We start from the raw sequence: 13,791 nt of genomic DNA on the forward strand, positions 1-13,791 counted from the left end.
TAGATTTAGAATTCATAGAGCGGCAGGAAGGTGGACCTGTAAAGATAATTTTAATACAGAGAAAACTTGTTTTCTCATCTGATACATACTTTATATCCTTATAACTGTATTAAACTGTATAATAATTAAGAGTGCTATAATTTTGTTTTGCATAGACCTGTTCTAATCCAGTGATACAAACCACCACAGATGAGCTCTCTAGTCGTTACGTGGAGATGATTAACAACCTGAGAGAGGATAAAGATAGAGAGATCCGCAATCTTAGGGTATGTTGGTTATCTTATAACATACATTCATAATCATATATGGATTTCTGAGCAAAGTATAGGAAAGTGGCAGGTTCCATTTTCAAAATTACAAAATGGAAAAAGCTTATACCAACCAACTATACATACTTCAGGTATTTTGTGGTTTGAAATTAGAGAGAGTGGTCTCTGTTTTGTATCCATTGAAATCCTGGCCTTATTGTTCACATTGTGTTTGGTTTATAACTAAAAATTCACTCTCTAGAAGCAGATTTTACAGAATCTTTTCTGACTCCAAACTGGATTGGCATTTTTAGTACACATTAGAGACTTGTGAGTTGAGCATGGATAAAAGATTCACGTATCCTGAGGTGGTGCAAAAACTAACCAGAAAGGCAGCTTTCAAAAATAAGACAGCTCCTGATTTAAATTGTACCTATAAAACCTCTGTTGCACCAAGGGGTACTGTATTTATATTTGGCCTGCCTAGAGATCATTCTAACTTGTGCTATAATTGATAACCAAAAGAATTTACCAGAGCATGCTGAGTTTCATAAACCTACTGGTACCAAACAAAATAAAAGCACCAATGAACTACTAAAGTAATAATGTTAACTTGGAACCACTCCATTGCACCCAAAAAGAGCTAAAATCATTTAATTGAAGTTGACCTATTCTTGAGTCTCCCTGAACATTTTTTTAAATTAATCTGGTTATTTAGTGTAGTTTCTTGCTGTGTGAGAATCCACACAAACATAAGGGGATGACATCTAAAGCGCTGACAAATGTACCAAGTGGACAAACTGGAAATACAAATCTTTTTTCCCTTTTATTTCTTTCTGTTAGAGTACTCCAAGGTATTGTACCAATAGCAGATTTAAAACTTTTAAATAAAATATGGATTTTTAAGTGTATTCTTTTATTACTTGATGAAAATCCTTCATTTTCAGAGTCATGTCCAGGATTAGTCACACAGAGAGAGGACCATACTTTCTGTATTCATCTATTCAGGGTCATGATTGTTATCTAGGCTTCTAGACACTACCATAATACAAATCTTAAATAATTATGAAGTAATAGAAAACAAAGAGCAGCAAAACATGGGAGAAGTAGTGCATTAAAAAAAATAAATCCACAAATTGGATAAAATTAGCTTAATTCTAATTTAGAGGTGACCAGCAAAGGAGGAAAAAGTTGGACTTTTTGGTTCATTATGTATTAAAAAGCCCTGAAAAGCTTTTTTTTTTTAACCTTTTCCTTTAAAAAAAAAAACCATATCAGTAATTCAAGTTTTGTGTTCCACAGTTTTGACAGTTAAAAGTTAGATCCCCAATGGCATCTTCTAAGCCATCTTTTCTCCTGTACAGGTGTGAGAGAGAAATGGGTGTTAACTAAAAACAAACCTAACAGTTTTAAAGATATGAATAAAGATGGCTTCTCCTGTCAATCAAGTTTAATTATCCGAATTCTGCCGGTTCTCCAGTTGCCTGTAACATCGTTCAGAAAAAACAGCATATAAAAACTTGAACGTCCTCCTTTTCTTTTCTTCCCCCTGTCCCCCCCAATCAAAATAAATAAAAAATTAAGATTCAGATATTTCTGAAAACACAAAGCAGCAAAAAAATAAAAGAAGAAGAAAAAAAAAGAGCACAACTCCATTGTTTGTTCATTGCGGGTCAGCTTTATTCAAGATATGTAGACTGTTCTTTTCCTTAGATTCCTTAGCATGTGTATAACTATTTTTTTTTAAAGTCCCAGATAAACCAGTTCCAGCAAGATATTTCAAGAAGAGATGGAAGTAACAGTGACTTCCAGATGAGGCTGCATGAACTTACTTCAATGTTAGAAGAGAAGGAGACTTTTATTAAACAGCAGCAAGAGGTAGGAGAGTGTTCATTTGTCCTGCAGTTTTATAAAGTCTATTATAACTCTTACCCTCCTGTTGCAGATCATAAGAAAATTCAAATTTTAACTGTGTAAATCATTAGAATTTAAGGTGGAAGATAGAAAACGGGTGGGGTAGAGAAGATCTGCCAAGATAAGAGATTAGTAGTGCTGTTTCATTTAATTGCTCTGCTACATGTAAACTATAAGGCTTTGGTTTGTAGGACACTTCTTCCATCTATAACTATAAAATTTCTCTGTAAGAATCTTTAATACTTATCAACAGCTGCCCCTTCCTTTCTTCCATGCTAAGTGGATGCCAGTGGAATCTATGAGCATGCTTCATAGAGCGGAGAGTTCTGGCACCTGTTCAACCTTTGTATCTCCTGAAACAGGAGTATGTTTTTGCCCAGCCCCTAGTAATAACATTGACTGTTAGATGGAGCCTGTACGCCTTTCTCTGAGCCAGTCTATTGGAATAACAAACTTTATTCCATTGTGTTTAACCTTAAGTGTTTTCTTGTGACTTTAGAGTTAACATTTAGTGAAGAGTTCAGAATTACCATTTTTATTTTTGGTTTCCCTAGGAACTCTTCAGGTTGAAGCAAGAAAGATTATCATGCAATCAATCCACAGGTGTAACAAAGTCTATCATCACAAAAAAGTAATGTAGCAATACAATTTATTTTTTAAAATGTTTTTTAATTTTCATTTTATACTGGTGTTCACAGAAGCAGTTGCCTGCAAATGTCGGGTTACAAGAGTCTCTTTTAAAATGTTTATTTAAGAACAGTGTTTAGAAAAAACTCCAGAAAAATATCTGGAGAGGATGTGCTTTATATACTCCCACTGACCATTTTAATGAAGTGTTTGGAGGATGTGAAGATAAATGTGTGTTCCTTCCTCTGTCTCTCACTTGATATACAACCTTCTAAGGTTTAGTTTATGTCTGAGAAATGCCAGTGTTCTAAGACTTAGGCCTGGTCTACACTACGCGTTTATACCGATTTTAGCAGCATAAAACCGATTTAACTCTGCACCCATCCACATAACGAGGTCCTTTATATCGATATAAAGGGCTCTTTAAACTGGTTTCTGTACTCCTCCTCGACGAGAGGAGTAGCGCTGAAATCGGTATTACCATATCGGATTAGGGTTAGTGTGGCCGCAAATCGACAGTATTGGCCTCCGGGCGGTATCCCACAGTGCACCATTGTGACCACTCTGGAAAGCAATCTGAACTCGGATGCACTGGCCAGGTAGACAGGAAAAACCCTGCGAACTTTTGAATTTCATTTCCTGTTTGCCCAGCGTGGAGCTCTGATCAGCACGGGTGGCAATGCAGTCCCAAATCCAAAAAGAGCTCCAGCATGGACCGTAAGGGAGATACGGGATCTGATCGCTGTATGGGGAGGCAAATCTGTTCTATCAGAGCTCCGTTCCAGAAGATGAAATGCCAAAGCATTTGAAAAAATCTCCAGACAGAGGCCACAGAAGGGACTCAGCATACTGCTGTGTGACAAGCGTAACGGAAAGCCAGAGACTCAAATGGATGCTCATGGAGGGAGGGAGGGGGTATTGAGGACTCCAGCTATCCCACAGTCCCCGAAAAGCATTTGCATTATTGGCTGAGCTCCCAATGCCTGTAGGGTGAAACACATTGTCCGGGGTGGTTCAGGGTATAGCTTGTCAATTCCACGCCCCCCCCCCCCCCCCGTGAAAGAAAAGGGGGAAAAAAAATAATTTCTTGACTTTTTTATATGTCACCCTATGTCTACTGCATGGTGCTGGTAGACACGATGCTGGAGCACTGAACAGCAGCACCCTCTCTCCTCCCCTCCCTGGTGGCAGATGGTACAATATGACTGCTATCCATTGTCATCACCAGCCCATGAGTGCTCCTGGTTGGCCTAAGGTGAGGTCGACTGGGGGCGCCGGGGTAATGATGCCTGGTCATTCCTAGTAGATGGTACAGAACGCCTGGTAACCGTCTTCATCATAGCAACTGGGGGCTGAGCTTCAATCAGCCCCCTCCTTTCGTGTCTAAAGAAAAGATTCTGTCCTGCCTGGACTATCATAGCAGCGGGATACTGGGCTCTTCTCCCCCGCACTGTTTAATGTCTTGCCTGGACTATAATAGCAGCTGGAGGCTGCCTCTCCCTCATTTTATCTCACTAACAAGTCAGTGTTTCTTATTCCTGCATTCTTTATTACTTCATCACACAAATGTGGGGGACACTGCAATGGTAGCCAGGAGGGTTGGGGGAGCAGGGAAGCAATAGGTGGGGTTGTTGCAGGGGCACCCCCGAGAATGGCATGTAGCTCATCATTTCTGTGGGATCTGACACGGAGCGGCTGTGCTCTCTAGTACACTGGTTCTCTAGCACGCTTGCCCCATATTCTAGGCAGCACTGACTCTATTTTTAGATACAACATAAAGGAGGAAATGACCCCGGGGGTCAGTCCCATTTTTGTCTTTGTGCCCCCAGCCGACCTCAGCCAGTTGCTTTCACGGAGGAAGGAATGAGTGACGACATTTACCCAGAATCACCCGCCACACTATTTTTGCACCATCATGCATTGGGATCTCAAGCCAGAATTCCAATGGGCGGGGGAGACTGCGGGAACTATGGAATAACTACCCACAGTGCAACGCTCCAGAAATCGACATTAGCCTCGGTATATGGACGCACACCACCGAATTAATGTGCTTAGTGTGGCCGTGTGCACTCGACTTTATACAATCTGTTTTACAAAACCAGTTTATGTAATATTGGAATAATCCCGTAGTGCAGATGTAACCTTAGTTGGAAATCTATCCTATTGCACTTCTTATTCAAAACGTGTATTTATGGGCAGAAAACTATCAGAATAAATATGGCAGTCTCTGTCCTTATGTGAATGCTGATTTAGATTTGCTTGCTTTAGGGATAAAAAAATATGTACTACTATTTTGCTCTTCAGAGATTGACATATGGCATCGGTAGGAGCAAGGCTGTAGTGTAAAAACTGACATAAGCTGCAAAGGGCCCTATTACACCTCCACGATAGGCGTTTGACTTATGCTGGTGTAGTTAGGAGCTGTGAAATTCACAAGAAAGCTGTCTCCCCAACTGGGCTGCTCTCTGTTGGGAGCACAGCTGTCCCTGCCTGCAGGTATATGGGATCTTGGGGAGCAATTACCACACAGGTGGGGTGCCAATTAATTTCTTTATTAAAGGAAAAAGGAAGTAGTAGGAATTTAACAATGAAATGCGATCGGATGGGCGTGTATAAGGTGTTTACAATAGACAATGGGGGGGGTTCTTATTGAACAGTGTAGGGAGTTTTAACAGTGGGATACAGTAAGTTGGGTTCAGCACAATAGGATACAGTACAGTCAATAAGCAACTCAACTTTATATAGGAACAACTCTATATACAGTGTGGAATGCAAAATAAAATGGTAGCTTCTATATAAAAATGGAGGCAACTACTGGGGTGTTATAACCACAAGTAAAATGTGAGTCACAGTGCAGTAATACAATATGGGTGATAAGTAAAATTATGCAATGTAGAAAATTACTGACTTAATTTGTGAGGCTGTGATAGCAAGAGTGTACCTAAAAGCTGGGTCAAGAAGCGGGAGGTGGGAGGGGAGTGAGTGATTAGTGGTAACTAACGAGAGGAGAGTGCAGCTGCAAGCAGCAAGAGACTCTGAAGCCCTGTGGGGTGAAGCCCAGAGCAGCAGTCTTCAGGAGCCTGCGGGCTGGAGGTACAGGAGACAAGAGCAGCTGGAGCGCACTTAAGGGGAGTCTGGGAGCAGCAAGAAGGGAGGGCACTGAACATGTAAGCGACGGGAAGGCACATGGAGAATGGGGAAGACGGCTGAGGGAAGAAGCAGGTTGCAGCAGTGGAGAGCACTTCAGGGAAGTTGCGGAGCAGCGGGGTGAAGACAAATGGAGCAGTGTGATGGTGATCTTCGGTAGGGGAGGGGCAGTGGAGGCACGAACACAGGGGATACAGGGAGAGGCAGCAGAGAGGTGTAAAGAAGGGCTAGAGGGACACCCAAAAAAAAAAAGGGAAAGAAGTGGCAAAGGGTTTGGGAAGTTACACGGGGGCGGGGGGGGGGAGCAGCAAAGGGGTTACCACAGGGAGACATGGAGAAGTACACAGAGAGGGAGATTGGAGCGGGGGGAAAAACAGACATGGGAAAGTTCAGGGAGAGATTGGGACAGCGGGAAGATGAATTCAAGCAGTAAAAACCTTATCTATCCTTTAACTTAATTAAACTTTTATTACTTTGTATAAGCTGCTTGTAATTTATATAACAGGTACAGAATACAACCAGGCAATGGTTTTTTTAAATCTATCTTAATCAACGACTAGGCAAAACAACAAATATCACAATTCTAAGCAAACTATAACAAGCAACTGTACAGAGCAACAAAACAGCAAACTATAACAAGGCAGGTGAAACTTACAAGCTCTACAATCTTGGCAAACTATGACTTATTAAACTAAAAAGCAAAACCTACGGTGCACCTTATGCTATGGGGAAGTCACAGAGGGCAGAGTGCTATGTGCCCAGGATACAGCTCCCAAGGCAGCCCCCAAGGAAGCCAAGGGATGGTGGCTGCAGCAGTGGATACAGCTGAAAGCAGGGAGCAGAGCTTAGCAGCGGCACAAGCTTATTTTTAGCAGCAAAGCTCTGCGGAGTTTAAGAGAGGTTTTAAGACACAGACCAAGGTTTAGCTGGAGTCTGTGTGCTAGGGAAACAGAGCCAGCAGCTAAAGTAATAAAATAAAAGTATGGAAAGTTTTACAGAGGGATTCTTACCAGTCCCCAAGGCAGCAGCAAAGGCAGAAGAAGCAAGGAGGGCTCGGTACGGTCTTGATAATTAGGAGATCTCTCAGGCAGCAATTCGTTCTTCGTGGTTTTTTTTTTAAAAACGGGGGGTACGCTCAAACGAGAGCAGAGAAAGGACCCCCCAAAACCCCTGGCTGATCAGACCAGGCAGCAATGCAGGAACTTTCTGATGTTTGTTTCAAAAATGTCAGTTTCCCGCCAGTGATCCTGATAGGCTCCCTCTGTCACAGGGGAGGAGGCACAGGGAAAAACTGCAGGTGAGCACAGAGACATGCCTGGGCAGAGTCCTATGCAATAGGTGACTCAAAAGCACATGAGGTCTACGACTCATGCCCAGGATCTTAAGAACACAATAGGTCTTGCAGCTCTGGACATTGCCTGCCCTACACCAAGCCCAGGTTCAACAAGGTGATAACAGGACTAACCCTTTGAACAGGGCAGTGGTCCCACTTAGCATACAGCACAAGTGGTCATCCCATTGAGAAGGGCAATGGCTCTTGGTAAACAACTTAAGGGGCCCTCCCTTTGAGAAGGGCAGTGGCCCTGGTAAACAACTTAACAGCCAGGGAAGGGCGGCCACAGGAGTAGAACAAAAACAAAATGGAGTATGGGGACAGCTGTAAGAAACAAAATGGAATAGGGGGATAGCTGTAACAGACAACAGCAACTGACAGGAGTCTAGGTGCGGATCTCCCTGCCAGAGACAAATAGCCCTAGGAGGCTGCCCTCCCCCAGCTCCTGGCAGGGAGTTGCATGGACCTGAAATCCCTGCCCCTTAGCCTCAGACACTGCCCCTCTTCAGTCAGTGGAAGGAGCGTTCCTGGTGGCTGTAAGTCACCATAACATAGGTTGACTTAGATTGTAGTGTAGATAATTCGGACGAGAGCCCAGCTCACTCAGGACATGTGTAACAATAGAAACTTAAAAGGCCTCACTGCTTTTTTTATTTTATTTTATTAATCTTAAAGTATACCTTGGTTGTGTATGGAGTGTGAAGGATGGGGACTGATCTGTATTAATTTATGAATACTGTATGGCTATACTGGGTTATGGGAATGTTTACTCTATGCATGCATTGATTTAGTTAATAGCAGTGCTCTAAGGAAACAAGCAGGAAGGTAACAGAGTGGATTCAGATAAAACACCTCCTGGCAAACAGATCCGAAGGTTAAGAAACAACATGAGAGCTGTGTTACAGCTGTTTTGCCAAAACTGGGAACACACGTCAAAAGAACAGTAAACAGTTACAGTCTGTACTGTTGCTATTTATTTTTTTGGCCTCTGCAACTGTATGCCTGTGTCTTTTGAGCATCCCTTAATGCTAATTAATGGGTGTTGGACATAATCATGACATATAGTTTGTAATTATTAATGAGTGTTTGGCTTTTTAAAAAAAAAAAAGGTAGTATGTGTGGAAACACTTCTAAAGTGGATGCCTTTGAGGAGAGAGAAAATTTTGGTTGGTAATCAGTTAAGTAAATATCTAAAACAGTTTTTAAAAGGCTTTAGTTAACTCTTTTTAAACAAATTTGGGTGCAATAACTAATCTAGAAATGAGTATTTTGGGGGAAAGGTAGAATTTGGTCCTCAAAGGCAAGAAACTGCTTTGGACATAGGTGTTAAGAAAGCTTAACAGAGACATACAGTATTCCACTTACGGTTTTGCACAACTTTTTATACAGGTACATGAACCAATATCCAATCCTTGGTCTCCTGTCTGATGACTGCATGGCTTCATCACCAGTTAGACAAATGGAGACTATTGTAATTGAGAAGACTGAAGCAATGTAGAAACATGTAAGCTATCCATGTTAGTTATATACCATTTCTTGTTGATGTGCAGGTTCAGTACTGTAAAGAAGCCAAAAATGGACTTGTAAAAAAGAATTAATTCAACAAAACCTGTTTTGGAGGCTTCTTTTCTATTTCAGTAAATAAAGTAGCAAAATGAGCAATGAGTCAGTAAGAACAGCCTAGAGAATGTTTCATAATAGACAAGTACAGTGACATTTCTAAAAATGGTCTACGCATGTTAGTGAAGAATAATAGAAATAGCCTTTACTTTACTTGTATCTCATATCTTATAACCCTACTTTTAGCTTTTGAAAGGGTTACAGTTTTTATTGATATTACACCATAAGTAGTACTGAAAATGTGCCCTATTTTCTGTTATCTCTAATAGGATGTACCACCCTCAATAAACTAGTAGAGTGGGTGAATAAGAGGCTCTTGTACAAAACTCAAAGCCTAGGGACTCTGATGGCTTCAGACCACCATTATGCCCTCTGAAGCCTGGGCTGTTCCTTTGCACTGGAGTCTGGTATAATTGAGACAGTTACAAGCAGCTTAAGTGTTGCCCCACAGCATTGCCTGGAATTTCTGCTTGCTGTAAACCAGGGGTAGGCAACCTATGGCACGTGTGCCGAAGGCGGCACGCAAGTTGATTTTTATTTTTTTAGAGATCTCCTAACTGGAAGGGACCCTGAACATTGAGTCCAGCCCCCGCCTTCACTAGCAGCACAAATACTGATTTTTCCCCAGATCCCTAAGGATTGAATTCACAACCCTGGGTTTAGCAGGCTAATGCTCAAACCACTGAGCTATCCCTTCTCCCCAGTGGCACTCACACTGCCCGGGTCCTGGCCACTGGTCCAGGGGGCTCTGCATTTTAATTTAATTTTAAATGAAGCTTCTTAAACATTTTAAAAACCTTATTTACTTTACATACAACAATACACCTTGACCCTGATATAACGCAACTCGATATAACATGGTAAAGCAGCGTTAAGTTTGATATAATGTGGTTTCACATATAACACAGTAAGATTTTTTGACTCCCGAGGACAGTATTATATCGGGGTAGAGGTATAGTTTAGTTATGTATTACAGACTTATAACAGACCTTCTAAAAATGTTAAAATGTATTACTGGCACATGAAATCTAAGTTAGAGTGAATAAATGAAGACTCGGCACTCCACTTCTGAAAGGTTGCCAACCTCTGCTGTAAACTAAAGCCCCCACCCCTCCAACTACGGGAACTCCTCATTTAACGTTGTAGTTATGTTCCTGAAAAATGCAACTTTAAGCAAAACGATGTTAAGCAAATCCAAACTTGGAGACGAGTAGTTTGCAGACAAAGATTTCTGGGGAGCAGTACTTTAACCCTGAATATAAATAATATACATACATCCAGCACCGTAAACTTAGCTGGCACTTCACACAGACAAATCAGTTCCTTTCACTGAAGAAACAAATACATGACAGGTAGGAAAGATTGGTGGCTTTTAAGGAGAGAGTGGAGAGCATGGTAGGGGAGAACTAGGAGTCAGTCCCTGCTGTAGGGGACACCATAGGAATAAACTCAATTCGGAGTACAAGGAGATGTAAGAGAGGACTGAGAGGGGAAAGGTGGTAGTAGAGTGTAGAATTTGAAGTGAAAGATAAGAGTCTGATGTTTGAGGAGGGAAGGGTGAAAGTGTTTCTAACCCTTCTCACCAAAACACTCCTGCAGAGAGACCACACAGGTAGAGATTACCTTTTGCAAAGTGAGAGATGATCAATGTATAGTCAAGTGTTTAAACAAGAGGGAGTTTTAGTAACACTCAGCCTGAATATGGAAGGAGCAGCAAAAACAGAAAGGCCAGAGGAGTTGCCAATGAAGATGAAATCAGGAAGTGGGATTAGAGAGGAAAACTAACACATTAATTTGTAGAGACGGAGTTTGCAATGGTGGCTGGACATAAAAGCAAATTTGAATGAGGGAAGAAAATGAGGAGTAGTTCTAAAAAGGGAAAGCAATAATGGAAGACTAGGTTTTTCTTACTTATTCAATCATCATCAAGCCTAAAGGAAATCCAGATGTAACAGGGGCATGCAACTAAATTCAAGCCTGGGTATGCAAAGATGTACTTTTAAAGAAATCACAAGGGGGAGTTGGAGCCTGTTTGGAAGTTAAACATGTTTGTTTATTTCACTACAGGCGAGGGAGAAAGTGTACTATAAGCTGAGAGAAATGTTGTGTTTTTATCTCCTGCAAACACCAGGACAGCTCCCTAAATGAAAAATCCCTCCCACACTTTGAGAGCAAGATTTCACCCCTTAAGTCAATGGCACCAGGTTTTCACCCAAGATCTTTATACAGTAGAACCTCAGAGTTACGAACTGACCAGTTAACCACATACCTCATTTGGAACTGGAAGTATGCAATCAAGCAGCAGCTGAGACCAGTAAATACAGTACTGTTAAATGTAAACTACTTTAAAAAAAAAAAAAAAAAAGGGTGGGGGGGGGATTTTTCTTCTGCGTGCAGGGCCGGCTCCAGGCACCAGTGCAGCAAGCAGGTGCTTGGGGCGGCCAACAGAGAGGGGGCAGCATGTCCAGCTCTTTGACAGCAGGTCCCCCAGTCCTTCTCAGAGGGAAGGACCTGCTGCCGAATTGCTGCCAAAGAATGAAGCGGCACAGTAGAGCTGATTGTGGCTTTATCTTTTTTTTGTTTTTTTTTCGCAGCTTGGGGCAGCAAAAACGCTGGAGCCGGCCCTGTCTGCGTGCTAAAGTTTTAAAGCTGTATTAAGCCAGTGTTCAATTGTAAACTTTTGAGAGACTATCCGTAACGTTTTGTTCAGAGTTACGCCCTTCCTAAAGTGTTCATAACACTGAGGTTCAACTGTAGCAGGTTTCAGTTGAAAAGAAATTTTACTTAAGTTACAAACCTACAACAATGTAGGTTTATACTAGAAGTATTTTATTTTCAGCTTCACCTGTAACATCACAAATGTTACTGCACCAACAGATGAGGCAGTGTATTTATCAGTTACCACAAAAAATTATCAGTATTTAAGCAAGTTTTTGTCACTGAAATAGGTAACATTTTCAAAAGCACCTATGTGCTCATTACTGGAGTTTTTAAAAATAAGTAGTAGTTGACTAGCTTGCTACCATGAGTACCAGAATATTTAAACCTGGGTGCTTAAAGTTAGGCACTGAATGGGAACTAAGGCTATTCACTTAGGTATCTGACTTTCCAGGGGACTGAGATACCAATCATATAAAAACAGTCATGTTCCTTGCATAGATTTTTATTTGTAAACACTTGTACAGCAACATTTTTACGTATGTTAAATCTAATGTGATGTTAGTTGCGTGGAAGTTATTCCTGTCACAAAACAAACTGCTTATTTCTTTTAGGAATGAGCAGCTGGGACCGTCGCTGGATCTGTTCAAAGGAGCTCATACCAAATGGCTATCGTTACTTTACCTGCTGCTGTTTTTCATCATTAAAAGGTTCAGTCTAATATTTAGAACCAGGCCTTTCCCTGAGCTAAGGTGCATGTGTTAAGACACACAGTGGGAAATAATGGATTGAGAAAAGCAATGGCTGGTCTTAGTCGAAGCAAGCAATTAACTTCTAGCTGATGAAGAACATGCATTGTGAGGTTTAGTCATTCCAGACCACGCTGAGTAAAGGGGTATATTATCCATTCCTCTGTCTTACTTGCTGCATTACTAAGGAGAAGACCCAAAACCCCACCTAGATTTAGTTTGAATCTTGGCTTTTTCTCTGCATGCACGGTGAAGAATAATAGTCATAACAGTTGTAAACAGTAGAGGCAAAATTACCATGTCATTTGTAATCGATGTAAAGTTTGACATATACTTGTGTGGTAAGCACATCAGCATTTCTTGCAAGAGGGGGTACTCATGATTTTGATATACTTAAGTGTTTACAAAATTTTCTAGCAGTAGAAACTGGTACCTCTATTTTAAAATGTTACCGTATATACTTGATCATAAGCCGGTTCGTTTATAAGCCAACCCTATAATTCAGGGGTCAGCAAACTTTGGCTCCTGGGCCATCAAGATAAGCCGCTGGTGGTCCGAAATGGTTTGTTTACCTCAAGTGTGCACAGGCATGGAGGTAAACTAAGTAAAGAGTGTCCCAGCCCGCCAGCTGCTTACCCTGACAGGCCAGGACAGCACTTGGTGGGAAAATTTTTTGGGGGGGAGAAGCTGGTAGTAACCCCTGTGACCACCCCCTACATGACCCCACCCCTAGCCCAGGACCCCCACACTCTCCCCATTCTATCCCTTCCCACCTTATCTGGAGAGGGCCAGGGAAGGATGTCTCTGACCTGGCTGGAGCTACTCTGGCAGGCCAGACCAGGTGGTGCAGCTGCAGCATATTCCAGTGGGCTGGGCTGGGCAGTATGGCCACAGCCTGCTCTGGGGGCAGGGCCAAGCAGCATAGCTGCAGCTGCTTCAGAGGCTGGAGGAAGAGCAGCATGGCCAGAAGCAGAGAGAATCTGGCCCTGCCTCTTCCCTTCTGTCTCTGCTGCCTCCCCTTACTCCCTCTGTTGGGAGGAGGGGCTGTGTCCCACCTCTCTCTCTCTATATCGGTTCATAAGCCGACTTCCGGCTATGGTGCTTCCCCTTTTTACAAAAAAAACGAGTATATACAGTACTTTATTACTTCACGGATCTTACATTGGTTCCAGTCCTGCACTTCTCTTCTCATACTGAGATCAAATGCTAAGTGAAGCCACAGGCTGTATCTAGAACTAATGGAAATGTAAATCAGTGAAGTTTACATAAAAAAAAACAACACACACACACAAAAATTATGACCTAGAATTTCTCATGCAGGTTTGAGAAGTAAAAGTTATTTCTCTGCATAATCTAACCAAAATGCTTTAACTTGGGAGGAACTCCATCCAGCTCCTCAGTGCTGGGCCATAAGTGATGAGTACTAGTGTAGCAGATAAATTTTATGAAAAACATCATCTATAATTTGGCAAAATAATCTTGTAAACTTTTAAAT

The 13,791-nt window shown here is 41.8% G+C and overlaps 1 protein-coding gene across 1 annotated transcript in view; it reads left to right on the top strand.

Moving 5' to 3' along the window:
• The window catches only part of POF1B (POF1B actin binding protein), a 57,636-nt gene extending 44,841 nt beyond the window's left edge, over nucleotides 1-12,795 (top strand). The window contains exons 10-14 of the mRNA XM_030574226.1: nucleotides 156-266; nucleotides 1,998-2,126; nucleotides 2,717-2,793; nucleotides 8,659-8,773; nucleotides 12,162-12,795. Coding sequence (XP_030430086.1) covers nucleotides 156-266; nucleotides 1,998-2,126; nucleotides 2,717-2,793; nucleotides 8,659-8,767 — 426 coding nt within the window. The 3' untranslated portion in view covers nucleotides 8,768-8,773; nucleotides 12,162-12,795. The remainder of the gene's footprint in view (nucleotides 1-155; nucleotides 267-1,997; nucleotides 2,127-2,716; nucleotides 2,794-8,658; nucleotides 8,774-12,161) is intronic.
• The last annotated feature ends 996 nt before the right edge of the window (nucleotides 12,796-13,791 follow it).

Source organism: Gopherus evgoodei, chromosome 9 (genome assembly GCF_007399415.2).
Source record: "Gopherus evgoodei ecotype Sinaloan lineage chromosome 9, rGopEvg1_v1.p, whole genome shotgun sequence".
Taxonomy (NCBI): domain Eukaryota; kingdom Metazoa; phylum Chordata; order Testudines; family Testudinidae; genus Gopherus; species Gopherus evgoodei.